This window comes from Coenobita brevimanus, chromosome 93, assembly GCF_032717465.1.
Source record: "Coenobita brevimanus isolate Jiangsu-jjx chromosome 93, ASM3271746v2, whole genome shotgun sequence".
NCBI classification, from domain to species: domain Eukaryota; kingdom Metazoa; phylum Arthropoda; class Malacostraca; order Decapoda; family Coenobitidae; genus Coenobita; species Coenobita brevimanus.
Genome location: NC_137046.1, coordinates 54,877,803 through 54,894,939, shown reverse-complemented (window position 1 = coordinate 54,894,939; position 17,137 = coordinate 54,877,803). Strand labels below are relative to the sequence as shown.

General features: G+C 43.2%; 1 protein-coding gene across 3 annotated transcripts in view; it reads left to right on the top strand.

The window, feature by feature from the left end:
* Galphao (G protein alpha o subunit) overlaps positions 1-17,137 on the top strand; it is a 275,292-nt gene that overhangs the window by 162,414 nt on the left and 95,741 nt on the right. For all 3 annotated transcript variants that reach the window (XM_080282371.1, XM_080282372.1, XM_080282370.1), the window contains exon 3: positions 10,701-10,842. In XM_080282371.1, the coding sequence (XP_080138497.1) occupies positions 10,701-10,842 (142 nt within the window). The remainder of the gene's footprint in view (positions 1-10,700; positions 10,843-17,137) is intronic.

Below are 17,137 nucleotides of genomic sequence, written 5' to 3'. Positions count from 1 at the left end.
GAGGGAGGAGGGGGAGGGATGGAGAGGTAGGGAGGATGTAGGGTGATAGGAGGAAAGGAGGGAGGCTGGAGGGATGTAGGGGGAGAGGGAGAGACGTAGGGATGGAGTACGGAGGGAGGAGGGGGGGAATAGGGAGGGAAAGGGAGTAGGAGGGGAAAGAAGAAAGAAGTGAGGATTGATGTAATGAGGATGTAGGGAGAGAGGGAGAAAAGTAGGAGTGGGAGAGGGGGGAAATAGGGACGGGAGAACAGAGTAGGGAAGTAGGAAGGGAGAGTAGGGAAAATAAAGGGAGGAGAATGGGAAGGGAAGGAGAAGTAGAGGGAAGGGAGGAGTAAATGGGGAGGATTTAAGGCGAGAGGGATGGGAAAGGGGGGAGTTGGGGAGTAGTTAGTGGGGAGTAAGGAAATAGGAAGGGGGCTACGGAGAAAGGGAGGGAAGTTGGTAGAATGACAAGGAAGTAGGTAGGAAGGGGGAGGGGGTAGGGAGAAAGGAAAGGAAGCTGGGGGTGGGTGGGGGAGAGGAAGAGAAGGAAGTAGAAAGGGAGAGAGGGGATGAATGGAGGAGGGAGGGAAGGAAGTGGGGAGGGGGGACAGGAAAGAGACAGAAATGAAGGGAAGAAGATGAGAGAGAGAAAAAAATAGGAAAGGTATAGGAAGGAGGGAAAATAGGAAGGAAAGAGAGAGAAGGAGGGAGGCAGTAAAGTAGAGATGGTAGGAGGTAAGAAAATAGTGATGGAGGGAGGGAGGGAAGGACGTAGGGAGATAGGTAATGAGGGAGGTAAGGAAGGAGCGAGGTAAAAGGAAATGAATGTTGATGAGAAGTGATTCACCGAGAGAGAGAGAGAGAGAGAGAGAGAGAGAGAGAGAGAGAGAGAGAGAGAGAGAGAGAGAGAGAGAGAGAGTCCCCGAAATTAATAACAAATTCCGCCCAAAACTTATCAGATTAAATGCTCTTAAGTGGCAAAAAGTTGGCAGCCATTTCGCAGTTCTAAGTTTCTGCAATAGTTTACTTTTTACTTTTTTTTTTTTTGACATTTCTCATGGGAGAATTTTTAGGAGATATTTGTGGGAAAGTTTATTCTTATGCGCTTATGTTGATTTTTTCTTTTTAATGACGGTGCTGGTGATGATGATGATGATGATGATGACAGCAGTGTTAAAAGATGGCGATGGTGTTAAATGTGAGTAATACTTATGATGGAGATGGAAATATTGATAATGATGATGGTCTTGTTATGTATTTAATTTACTTTGATGACGGGCAGATTAGATTTTGTTAAGTTTTCTGAGTTTAATAGTAATTCTTATGATGATGATGATGATGAGCTTCGTGATGTAGGTCATAACAGAGGGTAACCTTGAGAGAGCTTCATTGTGCAACTTCCCTTCCCACCCCAACCTCCCCATTATCCCACACCTCATTCTCCATTTCCCACCACCTCAGCATTATAGCTTCTCCTCCTCCACTCATTCATTCACTCTCTGTTCTTACATCTCTTCCATTAACCCCACCCTTATTCTGATTCTCTTTCTCACACACCTTCCATTATCTTGCACCTTCCCACCCCTTATCCCCACTCCCTGCCTATTCACCTAGTCTCTTCACCCCCCCACTCCCACTCTCACTTCTTACACTTCATCCTTCTCCACTATCCCCTGTCATTCATTTTACTCTGTCACATCCCCTTCACCACACCCACGTTCATTCTTTCCCTTGACCCCTCATCCTCATCCTTTACCCTCTCATTCTACTCTCCCGTTTACGCACCCTCCACTCTATATATCCCTCCCACGTCCCCTCCATTCCGCTCACACCCCCTCCATTACCCCACTCCCACATCCCTTACCCCCTCCCTTAGTCTTTACGCCTCCTGTTTCCATCCTTCACTCTCTCATCCCATTCTATCCCTCTCACTCACCACTTCGCTACCTCCTCTATCCCATCCCTCACTCATCCTTCACAATTACATCTCTTCCACACTTGCTTTTCTCACACACTTGCTCTTCATTCTTTCTCCCGTATCCCCACATTTTATCTCACTTCACCCATCGCATTCTCCCCATACACCCTTCACTCCCTCCACACTTCACTCCTTCCACACTTCACTTCTTCAGCCTTCACCTCACACACTTACCACACACCTCCACCTCTCTCGTCCTTGCCTCTCGCACCTCTTATCTCGTCTCTCCTAACCCTTTCCACCTCTCACCCCATTTACCCTTTTGTTTCTCACACCTACTCATCTCCTACCTTTGACACTTTGCCTCTCAAGATCCTATCCCTTCACCCATCCCTCTTAGTCCCTCTCACGCCCTCTTACTACACTCAGCCCTTTCTCATTGCATCTTTCCCTCTCTTCCCCATGCTCCTTTAACTTCCTTCTTCCACCCTCACTCCCTCCTCCCTTAACTTCACCCTAGTTCTCCCCTGTTCTCCCTCCACTGTCAAACTACACATCCCTCCTCCCTTAATCCTTGTTGTCCCTTTCCCTATTATACCCCATCCCCCTTTGTCCTTATCCTCACTTCTTTTCAGTCACCTTATTTCTTCCTCCACCCTTATCGCACCACACATCCCTCTTTCTTCTATCCATCCCTCATCCCTGCTACTACACACCTCCATTTACTCACCATCCAAGCGCTCCTCATTCCCGAGCTCTCTCCCAGCATACTCCACCTTTATCTCATGACCCTCACTCCCACCTTCTCCCTCAATCTCTCAGCCAGTTCTGTTCTCTCTCTCTCTCTCTCTCTCTCTCTCTCTCTCTCTCCCCCCATTACCCTACTCATGGCCAACATATCCCCATCGTCTCCCCTCACCCTCGTTCCCCCCTTTCTCTCATCCCCCTCCCACGCACATCTCATTCCCACTTTCTTCTCCCTCATTCTCCCAACCACTTCTATCCTCTGTCTTCCAGTTATACCTCTCCCTTACCCTGCTCTTAGCCAACATATCCCCTTCCTCTCCCCTCACCCTCATTCCCCCCTCCTTACATCCCCCTCCCCCCACACATCGCACCCTCCGCCCACAGGTCATTCAGGGGGAGGCGAGGTCAGTGGCCCCACAATGTACCTCGGCGTCCCTCTCGTGGGTCCGGAACCTCCTACGTCTGCGTGGGCTTGCTTTTTCCTCCCCCAGAAAAAAATTGTATATTTTTACGGGATTTCCCTACTACAATTTGTCCATTTTTCTTTACCATTACTCTCCCATTTTCTTCCTAGCTTTACAAAAGGTGGGAGTAAGAATCGGCCTGATGATAATGATTCTTAGGCATTTTTCCTGTACCTAAGGCTTGCGTCTACTCTTTAGGATTTTTTTTTTAGGTCTTGAGTAATGTTTTCCACTTCTGTAGGATTTCTGTACACTTTTTCTTTGGGTTTGTTGGTATGCTTTCTCGGTCTCTGTTGGAATTATTGGTATATATATATATATATATATATATATATATATATATATATATATATATATATATATATATATATATATATATATATTTTAAGGCTTCTTGTTCAGTTTGTATTCTGCTTCTCTTTGTCTCTTGGGTTTCTGCCTCTGTTTTGTCCTTTCATCAACAATCTCTCTCTCTCTCTCTCTCTCTCTAGATAATTAGATAGAAAGATGGATTTTGTGTGTGTGTGTGTGTGTGTGTGTGTGTGTGTGTGTGTGAGAGAGAGAGAGAGAGAGAGAGAGAGAATCGTGGCTTCCTATCAGTGTATGTGGAAAATAATGGTTCATAAAAAACGGCTTCTATCTATCTCCATCCCTCATGTACATGGCCTAAAAACATCTCAGGCGAGGAGAGAGAGAGAGAGAGAGAGAGAGAGCACCAAGACAGATGGATTAACAAAGGTAAAGGTTATTTAAAAAGATGAATGAGAGACGGGGGGGGGGTTAGCACGAGTAAAAATGAAGTAATGAAAAGCGATGGTGGATAGAAGAAATTCATGAGAGAGAGAGAGAGAGAGAGAGAGAGAGAGAGAGAGAGAGAGGGAACACTTGATGTCACTAACTTCCGGCACTTCCCACAAGTTGCAAGTGGCAGGGTATAAAGGGCGTTGTAGCGGGGGGGGGGGTCTTTGTGCGGTCTGTGTGTGTGTGTGTGTGTGTGTGTGTGTGTGTGTGTGTGTGTGTGTGTGTGTGTGTGTGTGTGTGTGTCTCTCTCTCTCTCGGCGGACGCGATTCTGAGTGTTGTGTGTGTGTGTGTGTGTGTGTGTGTGTGTGTGTGTGTGTGTGTGTGTGTGTGTGTGTGTGTCTCAAAAAATAATTTTTATGGTATTAAGTTGTTTGTTACGCCTTTAAAATATGGTAATCCCCCTCACACACACACACACACACACACACACACACACACACACACACACACACACACACACACACACACACACACACACACACACACACACACACACACACACACACACACACCACCTATTCATTTACTGTGTACGGTATGGAAAGACAAAAATGGAAATTTCATTGGAAGGGATGAATGGAAATCCTCATAGATCCCTCTGTTATCTGGATTTTTTTTCTCTTTTATTCTGCTATTTCATTTTATCTATTGTTACAGAACGAAATAATAATAATAATAATAATATAATAATAATAATAATAGCAGCAGCAGTAATGAAAATATAATAACTATGATGGTGTTGATGGTGATGATGATGATGAAATTTTTGTGCGAGTGATATAAAAACCTTGATTATTTTTATACACACCCACATGCTGCTAAACATCTATGTAGCCTATTCTAGAAAAGTCTATATATAACCAACACTCACCACTTACCTTCCGTCTCTCGGTAATGTCTCTCACTCCTAACACTTCTTTGTCTTCTGTGTCCTCGTCTGCTTAGGATTCTCTGTACCATCTCTGCTTACCATTAAATTTCTATATTTGGTCGGTTGATTTACTGCTGTTGATATTAATGGAATCTTTATCGATACTGAATAATCTGTAGGTAGTATGTTAGAGACTGATGAGGTCCATTAGGCAAGAGAAATCGCTAAAGAAGTGATTTTTGAAACTCACCTGATAGATACGGATTTATTATTATTATTATTTTTATTATTGTTATTGTTATTATTATTTGAGAACGACGGGGCTTTACCTTTCAGTTATTTTAATGATTCTTGTGTTTTTTTCGCTCTTTTTCTCATTCTTCTCTCTCGCTTTTTTTTTTTTTTGTACAATGACGTGCTTTTCATTTTATTGAGACGAGAAAAAGGCTGTATTTTTTTTTTTTCAAGTTTTCAGGGACTCGTAGAATTGAAAGGGTTAATTGGAGGTCATATCATTCTCTCTCTCTCTCTCTCTCTCTCTCTCTCTCTCTCTCTCTCTCTCCAAAACTAAATAAAATCGTCTGGAGATAATAAAGACAGTGTAAATGTGAAGTCTTTTTTTCTTGACTGATTCTCCCTCTCGACAGTGAGTGGAAAATTTACCTTAGTCTGTCCTAAATCCCTGCCTGTGAGTCCAATACGTAATATAAAACACTGCTAACTATCCACCTACCTTCACCTACCTACCGACCTACTTACACCCCTTGACCTATTTGTCTACTTACCCTACTCCCCACCTACCTGCCTACCTACCTAAGTGTCTACCTTCACACACACACACACACACACACACACACACACACACACACACACACACACACACACACACACACACACACACACACACACACACACACACACATCATTGTTATACACATATCCACTTTTCTACTCCCACCTACCTACCCAACTACCTACCTACGTACCTACCTACCTACCTACCTATTACCCACCTATTCACTTATCTCTCCCTGCTGTTCGTCCTCTGCCCCCACCTTCTCTTCCCCTCTCCGGTGAGAGAGAGAGAGAGAGAGAGAGAGAGAGAGAGAGAACAGCATCCACATCACATCCTGGGAGGGGCGGATGTGCCTCGTTTAGTTCTCCTCTCCCACTCTCTCACTCTCTCACTTTTCTCCCACTCTCTCACTTTTCTCCCACTCTCTCTCTCTCTCTCTCTCTCTCTCTCTCTCTCTCTCACTTTTCTCTCCAACTCCCTGTCAGTTTTCTCTTCCAGCTCTCTCTTTCACCCTCTTCCTCCTGTCCCTGTTTGTCTCCCTCATTCATCCTTTCTAAATCAAGTTTCTCTCTCTCTCTCTCTCTCTCTCTTAATGCTATTTACTTTGCCCTCCCATTAGTTAATGAGAAGGGCGTGTGAGTGATGTGAAGAGGGAATGAAAGGAGGGGAGGGAGGGAGGGAGGGAGGGTGGATGAATGAAAGGAGTGGGAGTGAGGGAGGAGAAGGGAGAGAAGATCAAAGAGGGGATGGATAGAAAGCAAGAGGAGAGAGAGAGAGAGAGAGAGAGAGAGAGAGAGTTAGATTGGAAGGAAAGGCGGCTGAGAAACAGTTTTAGGAGATGTGAAGCAGAAAGGTAGGGAGCGAGAGAGGTAGGGAGGGAGGAGAAGGTAGGTAGGTAGGTTGGGAGGCAGGAAGGTAAGGAAGAAGGCAGAAAGATAGGGAAGGAGGGAGGCAGGAAGGTAGAGAGGGAGAGTGGCATGGAAGTAGGGAGGAAGGGAGGCAGGAAGATAGGGAAGGAAGGAGGCAGGAAGGTAGGGAGAGAGGCAGGAAAGTAGGGAGGGAGGCAGGTAGGTAGGGTGGGAGGGAGGAGGATGGTATAGAGGGAGGCAGGAAGGTAGGGAGGGAGAGAGGCATGGAAGTAGGGAGGAAGAGAGGCAGGAAGGTAGGGAGGGAGAGAGGCATGGAAGTAGGGAGGAAGAGAGGCAGGAAGGTAGGGAGACACCACTAGCAGTGACCCAATTTCAGGCATCTCTCTCTTTCTCTCTCTCTCTTCAATAGGACTAAGGTCACAGTGTTATTTTCTCTCTCTCTCTCTCTCTCTCTCTCTCTCACGTTATCAAATAATTGTCTTTTCTCCGCTTTCATTTTATCTTCCACTCATGCCCACTTCTTTCCTTCCTTAAAAACTTCATCTTCTTTCATTTCCCTCTTTCATCTTCTTCCTCCTTCCGTATCTCCTTCTTTTCTCTCACTTTTCTCTTTCACATTTCCCCCACTCTCTCACTTTTCTCTCCATCTTCCTCTCAGTTTTCTCTCCTTTCTTATTCGTACCCATTCCTTCATGTCTTTCCATCATTATCATTCTCTTCCTTTCCCCCACTCATTCCATTTTTCATCCTCATTCCTTCTATCCTCCTCCACTTCCTTTCATCCCTACTTCCCCCCGTCTCCTTCCTCCTCTCCCCCCTCTAACCTCCCTCCATTTCCTGCCCATTTCATTTCTTCCTCCCCATCACACACCTCCCTTCCTTCGTCTTCTCTTTTCTTCTCCTACACCCGTTCTACCCCCTCTGTCAGTCCGTGTACTTGTCCATCTGTCACTATAACTATAATATCTATGGCTGTCTATCCATCCACCCATGTATCTATCTATCTATTTATCTGTCTATCTATGTATTTGTCTATCTGTCTATCTATCCATGTTAGTCTAAGTATCTATTTTCTCTCTGCGCCAATTATTATATATCTTAAGTGCATCTGTGTATCTGTCTATCCGTCCGTATGTCTATCTATCTATCTAGCATCCTCTCCCCTTCGTCCTCCACCGCCACCTGCGTCACACTCGATCTATCTGCCCCAACTCAATTACCAGTAGATTGTGGTATTAATCTATTTAGTGTCCTATACCGTGTGCTGCTCTGTCTCTCTCTCTCTCAATTTCCCTTTCACTCCAATCCTCTGATAATTGATGGGTGCTATTTTCGCCATCGCTTTTTCACACATAATGACGCCTTTTCATCTTGTTATTGTGACCTGGTAAATTACAGGTAGAAAAATGCGTTTAATTAAAGGTGTCAGAGTGATGTTGGTGTCAGAGTGCTGTGGTGGTGGTGGTGGAAGGAAGACAATGTGGTGGTGTGGTGATGCGAGAGGTTAGGATAGTGGTGGGAGAGGGATGTGGTGGTGTGAGAGGTAGGGATGGTGGTGGGAGTGCTGTGATGGTGTCGGTGTGAATTGGTGTTAGTGGTGTGTGGTAGTTTTGGGAGTGTGATGATGATATTGTGCTGGTAGTTTTAGAAGTGGGGCTGGTGGTGATATAGGGCTTGGTGTGTGTTGGTGTGTATTGGTGTGTATTGGTGTGTGTTGTGGTGTTGGTGTGTATTGGTGTGTCATAAGGTCGACTTAAAAAGTACCTTCTTTCATAAGGCTTTACTTAGCAAGAAACACAGGTAGGTGTTTACCCAGATACAACCAGGATCTATCTGATTCTAAAATGCTAAAAGACTTTAAACATATGCTTCGGAACACGAAGCATAAGGCCCCGAACAAATCGAACAAAGAACTCAGAAACAGTCATAATGAATCCAACCCTTTTGAAAATGAAGCCTTCCCAGTAAACCCCAGTTTTATACCACAATGTGTGTTGTGGTGTTGGTATGTATTGATGTCTATTGTGGAATTGGCGTGTAGTGGAGAGCATGTGGAGGTGCTGAAAATGTGTGATGGCTTGAAAGTTTTTACCTAATTCTACATAATGGTGTAGTACTGATTTCCTTTAATCCAGGAAGCCGCTTTGTACGTAACCATATACGAAATGGACTCCTGGTGATCTAGTGGGTTAAGACGCCTCAGTCGAATTAGGACCGTAAGGGTTTCATGCGAGGGGTGATTGGGCCCTAACTGCTCACATAAAACCACTAAGGTGTGATTATTTTGGCCATCCTTTCCTTGAATGCGGGGAGTGATTAGCCTAGCCCCGGAACCCTACGCTCCTGATAGTGCAATAAAGGAGTGGATGATAGATATATTGAATTATTATTATTATTATTTAGCATTTCATATATTCATTTCCCATTAGTTTATCATTTTTCTTTCTTCATGTCAGGTTATTATATAGTTTTGGCTGCATCTTCCTTGCAGTTGTTATTGCTTCTTCGTATTCCTCTACACACCACCATTTTTTATTTTCACATTTCCCTAGTACTCCCATTCTTCAGTTAGCTTTTTTCTTCTAGTACTACCTATCTTGTTTAATCCATTTTCCAGTTGTTCCCTGTTGTCGTTCATCCATATTTTCCCTCTTCTTTCCCAGTGCTTTCCTCCTTTTATCTGTTATTATTTGTCCCCCTCTTTTTCCTGTGTGTCTTGCCTTCTCCGTCTACCTTCATTTAGAATTTTCGTCATCTTGTCTAACTCCATCCCTCATCATTCTTTTTCCTTTTCTTTCCTATTTCCACCTTTCATCTATCGCTTTCTTCATTCTCATCCCCTTTCATCCATCATGTTCCTTTTCATCCATCTCATGATTTGGTCTGTCGCCTGTTTTGTTTTTTTTTCCTTTTTCCACCTCATCAGAATCATGGAGTCTCTTTTTTCATCATCACCGTGTACTTGTTTTCCTCCTGATCTCCCCTATCTCCCTTTTCATCCATCATTTTCTTCATTCTGACTCTGCTACCCACCATTTCCTTCATCCCTTCCCCATCTCACCTTGGCTCCACAATTTTCTCCGTCTGTATTTTTCATCTATAATTTGCCTGTGTTTTTACCATCATCAGATCATGGAGTTGCTTTCTTTTACATCATCACTTTTTTTTTTTTTCCTTTTTTCCTCATTACCATCGTCATGTTTCATCCTTAATTCCTTCATGGCCATCACCACATTTCATCCGTCACTGTCCTCTTTCTCCATTATCACCTCCAGCTTTCATAGTCATTTTCCTTCTTCTTCATATCCACCTTTCATCAGTCATTTTCCATTTTTCCACATAATCAGGTCACTGCGTCCCTCCCCTCCTCCTTCACCTCCTCCTGCTGATATCGCTAACTTTTTTCATTAGGCCACCTCACCGCACCTCACCCACCTCCGCCTCATTCACTCGCATCATTAAACTTAACTCCCCGTCGACGTATTCCCGACCCGGCTCCCAGTTCGGTTCGTTTATCACTCCACCACCACCACGCTTCACCTGATGCAGTTCTGTCCTCACCACACTTCACCACACCCTCCTGTCCTCACCACACCCTCCTTGCCTCACTACACACTCCTTGCGTAACTGTACACTAGGCACCCCTCATCACACCTTATTGCCTATCCCCCACGATACCTCTTGCACATCACCAAGCACCCCTTACCTCACCTCGCCTGGCTTCTGTCATGTATTCCTGCCTCTGTACCAGACACTTCTCATTTCATCTCACCCCACTCCATCTCATATCAGCAAGCATTCTTCCTCATCCCCCACCACTTACTCTGCCATGTCTTATCTCTCCCGTACAGGTTCACTACTAACACTACTTCATTATACCTCTACCTACATCCCCAGTAAGCCTGCCCTATCAGCACCACTAACTTTAACATACGTCTGCCCACACTCTCTTCTCTTTAACTGCATCCTCTCTTCTCCTCTCTCCACTAACTCCACCCATCGTTTCCTCACTCCACTAACTCCACCCTCTCTTCTCCTCTTTCCACTAACTCCACCCTCTCTTCTCCTCTCTCCACTAACTCCACCCTCTCTTCTCCTCTTTCCACTAACTCCACCCTCTCTTCTCCTCTCTCCACAAACTCCACCTTCTCATCTCGTCCCTCCACTAACTCCACCCTCTCTTCTCTCACCTCTAACTCCCCCCTCTCTTCTTCTCACTCCACTAACTCCAGCTCTTCTCTCTCCTTCCAGAATCATCCACGAGTCCGGGTTCACCACGGAGGACTACAAACAGTACCGTCCTGTGGTGTACTCCAATACCATCCAATCCCTGGTGGCCATCCTGCGTGCCATGCCAAACCTCGGCATCTCCTTCGGCAACAACGAGCGCGAGGTAAGACGATTTTCAGACGTTTTGGAGGGGTTTTGTGAGCTTTTTTTAGGGGGGTTTAGAGGAATGAGATATAAATAGGATTTGGAGGGAAGCAAATTGGGTACCGAGAGGGATATAGAGGGGAAAGTGACGTTTGGGAAGACAACAGGGATAGGAGTTGAAATCTGGAAAGGAGGGAGGGAGAGAGAGAGAGAGAGAGAGAGAGAGATTGAAGAGAAGTAATAAAACTCTTAGATTTACGCCCGTCGATCAGCGAGTAGTTTTTGGAAGGAAGGAGAGTTGGAGAGAAGTGTAATTTAAGTGAAGGTAAAGAGGCTGAGAAGGGGGCATAGGTTCTTGGAGGGAGGGAGGAAGGGATTTGGAGTAAAGGAAGGAATGGTGGAGAGAAGATTCAAAGGTTAGAGAGAGGGAGGGAGGTTCGGAGAGTGTTGTAGTGCAATGTTAATGAAGGCAAAGGTACTGAGAGGGAGGTATAGGCTCTTAGAGGGAGGAAGGAGGGTTTGGAGAGAAGGAGGGAGGAGGGTTTGGAGAGAGAGAGAGAGAGAGAGAGAGAGAGAGAGAGGTAAAGTGTGATATGGATAAAATTAATGAAACTGAGGGAGGGAACGAGGGTTGGAGTGAACTGATGAAGATGATGATCACAGGGAGCCTCATAAGCCCACAAGAATAAGGCCTCTGTACTTATATTTTCTGAGTAAGAAGAGGATAGTAAAATAGAAGTCGACCCACCTCCCTACGCACACACCAATTCCTCTGTCTTAATTCGATTGAAAAAAGTGTAAATACGGGCTGGAAAAAGTAAGACAAAACTTGTGAATAAAAAGCGAAACATGCCTCTAAGAAAAACGCGACAACGTAGGCGAAAAAAAAAAAAAAAAAAAAAAAACGTGGACAAGAGTGGGAAAACGTGTAACAAAAAATAATGACGAAAGATGCTAAAAATGTAGACAGGAAAAAATGTATGAATAGGAGAAAAAGCGTTAGAAGTCTCAGGAAAAAAGTGAAACATACAAACAGGCAAACAGTATGTAAAAGTGGGCCGTAAAAAAATGAGAGCGAGGGATGGAAAAAAACTAGGAATGCATGAGGAACAGAAAAAAAGATGGTATTATAAAAAAAATTATTGGCTTTCGGGATGACACAATAGGCTGGGTACGGACTGGGTTGCTTTGTAGGGACTGGGATGAGTTTGGGACTTTTTCTGTTTTAGTTGGGGTCATTTTGTGGAGGCTGGGACGAGGTGGGGTAATTTTGTGGAGATTATGTTATATGTATAGTTTATGTAGAGATAAAATTCAGGAGGAAAAATTTATGAACTAATTTGTTTGTCTGTTGTGTTTTCTGGGCGCCTTTTGCAGTCAGCAGATATCCAAATAAAAACAAGAAATTACGTTTATCATTTTTTTTATTCATTTATTTTATTTTTTATTTCATTGGTTTTGTTGCGAGTAATTGTATGAAAACCAGAGGAAATTAAAGTTATTATTAGAGGTATTATGTGTAGGTTTTGTGGCCCTCCTTCCCTGTCACCGAGTAGCCTGGTTTAGCGTCTCTCTTTTTATATATTATTTGGTCAGGGGGAAGGAGGATAATTGGGGTGGTTCTGTGTCCTTGCTCCCATTTTTTTTATTTTTTTATTTTAGGCTGTGACATTTAGGATTCTGTGTGTGTGTGTGTGTGTGTGTGTGTGTGTGTGTGTGTGTGTGTGTGTGTGTGTGTGTGTGTGTGTGTGTGTGTGTGTGTGTGTGCGCGCGCTTGTGAGTGACATGAAGTTGTGATAATTATATTTGGATAGTTTTTATTTTATTATTTCTTACGAAGCAGTACTTGAAATTGAAACAGTGGAGGAAAAAGCAAGCCTCTATTTTTTTTTTTTTTTTTTTTTTTTTGTGATCTTACAATGCCTGTGATAAAAAGATATAATTAGCCTGCATGCTTTTAAGAGTGCAGCCAGCAATGATAAGGAAAGGCCAGTTTTTCTCTGTTCTTGTGCCACATGTTCCAGACTTTATCGTGGAAAATTTAAGGGGGTGGAATGCCCTACCCTTCTCGATTGATATATTAGGATGCAGTAATTTTCTTTGTATTGTCATCGCGTTTTTTGTTTAATTGTATTTGCTGTGGTGGTGGTGGTTGTGGGTTTTTTCTTGCTCTTGTTGATACTGTGTACTTATCGGATTGTTGTTGTTGTTGTTGTTGTTGTTGTTCCTTATTTATGATGTTGTGGTGATTCTTGTTTTCTTGCCTTTGTTATATCTTGGTGTTGTTGTTGTTTATGTTGTTGTGGATGTTTATAACGGAAGTGTCACCGGATATGATGGTTCATGAAAAGAATGTATTATCTTAATCTCTCTCTCTCTCTCTCCATTTCCTAGTGTCTTCAGTAATTCAGGTGGAAGAAAACACACCAACATACTGAAGTTAGTTTATTGCGAAGATGCAGTACTTTCAGCCCCAGTTTTTTTTTTCTTTTTTTTAATGGAAAAGAAGAAAGAGCCAGACCATAGAAGCCTCATACCTGAAGAAGTCCAAGTTGAGCTCAAATTGGTGTATCTTCATAATATCCCCGGTCGTGTGTGTGTGTGTGTGTGTGTGTGTGTGTGTGTGTGTGTGTGTGTGTGTGTGTGTGTGTGTGTGTGTGAAGGCTTCTTTAGTGACTTATTTTGCATAGTTGACCTTAATATTTCATGTAAGCACTTTATATCTATTTTAATATCGAGGAAGTTGATATAAATGACATGCAAATTAATACTGACATTACAGAAATAAATTAGTAAGGAACTGGTGACAGAGCGCCTCCTAAACTGAAGTAAATCCAGTTCCACCTGTGTTGCCAGTAGTCTTGTAGCTCCCCCAGTACAGGAATAGAGATTGTAACTATAGCTTCCTTCCTCTCAGATGTATTGGCTTAGGAAACTGTGCTTTTGATATCCGTACCCCAAGTGTACTGTATGATGGGTAATAGGATGGTGGTGGAGGTAGTGGTGGTGGTATTGGTGATGGTGGTGGTGGTGGTATTGGTGGTGGTGGTGGTGGTGGTGGTATTGGTGATGTAATGGTGGCGGTGGTGGTTTGTGATATTAATGGTTTTGACAATAATGATGGTAATAGTGAAAGTTGATATTGTGATGATAATATTGATGTTAATAAATATGATGATGATCGGTGTTATTAGTATGAAATTGTTGTTCATAACATTCTTAGGGTTCGATATAAAATACTCGGTGACATAGTACAGTGTGTATCATGCTTTCATAATTGGATACTAAGAAAAGGTAAAAAGTAGCAGCACCATTACTTCTGTGTCAAGAGAAAAAGAAAAATACAAGTGGCGCTTTGGGTGTAGAAGTTGTGTAACCGGTGCGGGACTTTAACTATCGTAAATCATCGGTGTTTACGTCAGCACCTCTCTCCATAACCCCTGAGTGCTGAGTCAACGACCTTTGGCTCGTTGGCAGGGCAGGTACGTGGGGATGGATGTTCAGGAGGATCAGATAAAGTCGGGTTGTGTCAGGTTGCCATTCTGAGTAAAATCGTTAGGCAGCAGCAAGATTTTTTGAGTCTCTTTCATTGTTGTTTGTACCCTATGCACAGCCAGTTTTCGAGCAGTCGTATAAAGTAATTGCCCGGGTGAACAATACATATGTCCCAGTGGAAGGTGACGTGGGAATTTTTGCATGGTCAGAGGAACCCTCACCAACACTACGTTTCAGGGTCTGGGGAGAGGAAAACAGCCTGAGACCTCCAATTCCCAGGCGTAGTTTCCTTATCCTGACAAGAAACGCCCAGTTTTGAAATTAAAAGGTTTGAAGTTTTATATAGGCATACTTACAAGCTCAGTTAGGTCGTAGACAACACAATAACTAAATTTGAGGGTTCGACGAGGGGTTGCAGTCCCAGTTTTTAATATCGTAAGATTGTATTCAGTTTTTAGTAGCAAGGAATCAGAATATATACGTGTATAGATGTATATAACGCAAATACAGTAAATCACAGGCATAGATGCTGGGAGAGGGGACGCAACCTGAGATCCCCACATGTCCCCCTGGGTGAGTCGTTGATTGGTGTCCGTAGCTTTTGTTGGCTTTACACAAATATTACATAACTTGGCCAACCCGAGCCTCGTCGAGTGCCTCTGCATGTGTGATATAAACGACACCTGTGACCTGGTTAACCGAGGCATTTTTCTAATGGAGATTGCTTTTAATCTTTCACTAGAGTCTTACATATTTTTTTTTTCAGAGTCTGAAGGCAACACGAATAAAATATAAGATGTCCAGGCACTGAAGGGATTAACAGAGATCGTCTTTAAACCCTCAGCTACCAAAGGCCATTCCTAAACTGCGTTAAATTATCCAGTGGTGACTAATGATAATAATAATAATAATGATAATAAAAGTTTGTGGTGCTGGTGAGATTAATATACTTGTGTAGCTGAGGCACGTGCCGTCAGAGGGGGGGTTGTGGGGGAACGAAATTGGCGTGGGAGAAGTAGTTGGAGTGTGAGTTGGAGTAAGTGTCCGTGTTGGAAAAGGAGCTGGAGTAAGCGTTTTCGAGTTAAATTTGTAGGAATGGAAACGACAGGCGCAACTTAAATGCCTTTAGGTAAAAAACGTACTTTGCATTTTATTCTTGCCATCACCACTTGATAAATCTGACGAATTTAATACTGAAGAAGTTGGAGATGACATAGGATATATATATATATATATATATATATATATATATATATATATATATAGATAGATAGATAGATAGAGATAGATAGATAGATAGAGATAGATAGATAGATAGATAGATATAGATAGATAGATAGAGATAGATAGATAGATAGAGATAGATAGATAGATAGATATAATAGGCTGAAGCCCGCAGCAGGCTTTGCATTTATTATTTTGCCAACATTTCAGACCTTTCTGACTGCAGACCAATGCTTGAAGTGTAATACTACTATACTTCCACCAAGAGCATAGTAAAGCACCAAGAAGAATTGCATTTCTTGTAATAACGACGTTTCATTATCAGATTTCTATGGTTTTAATATTGTCACACGTTGCATCAATAGGACGAGATGCTGGGGTGTAATGTGCAGAATAAGTTGCTAAGGAATAGGAGTAACGAAATCAGCAGATCCACATAGAGTGCCACCCACCAGCCCCAATATGAAACATGAACCACAAGGCGCGTAATAAAAGTTACTTAGGCTGGAAGAAGAGCCGCCTTGGAAGAAATAAGTAAGTGTTGACCCAGATAGAACCATCCTGAAGTCATCTCCTAATGCGAGGGTGTGCCAGGGAGCAGTACTATAGGCAAAAAAAAAAATCCTATCGCCTTTACAGCTGCTCTCTCCATCATCATCATCATCATCATCATCATCGTCATCATCATCATCATCATCATCATCATCATCCGTACCTTTTTTCCCTCCCCAACGTTTTCTCTCCATAGACTTTGAAAACCAGCCCGATGAATCTTCCAAAGCCTACATTGATTTTTTTTATTTTTTATTTAGCCACAGATTAGTATCATCAGTGTCGTGTGTTTCGGATTCAAGAGACAAATTTTCAGAGTCCATGGTGAGGAAAAATAGGAGAGGTGACAGGCAGGATTTTTGGTTGTGGGCAGTATAAAAAAATAAAATAAAAGAATAAGAAAAAAGTGTCATCAGAAGCGAGTGGAGTGGTGGCCATCAAGTATGACCAGAGATGTTGTATAGCCCGTTTCCGAGACAGGGGAAGGGAGGGAAGGAGGGTTTATGTCATCTCGAGGCGCTGTCCCCATTTCTGTAGATGGAACAACATATCCCGCAGTATGACGGTGTTTGCTGGGGGTGTCATCATCATAAAACACACACACACACACACACACACACACAGATCTCGTTATCTTTTTCCTTCATTCACTTGGAGTTAATTTCGCCCGGGGTTCTTTCAATAACTTCAAGCCAGACGTGGAATCGATATGAGGACCTTTGGATCTCCGTCTCCCTCTCCTCCCACCACCCCATACCAGATGTACCCTTGGAGCATATTTATAAGAGAGTCTGTAGTCCACGTGGTTTTCATCTGACAGAACCGAGCCAATCCTTGAATACTAACTCACGGATGCTTGAAATTCGGCGGGCCTTAGTACGTGGTGAGTCTCCTTGGTTACTAGTCAAATTTACCCTCTGCTCTGAATACACCTGGCCATCAGCTAACCTGAAAATATGCTACGGATCTTTGTATGGTGAGAGCAATCACGCTGTAATCTATTTTTCCGATTAACAAGCATTCATAACCACTATTATTACATA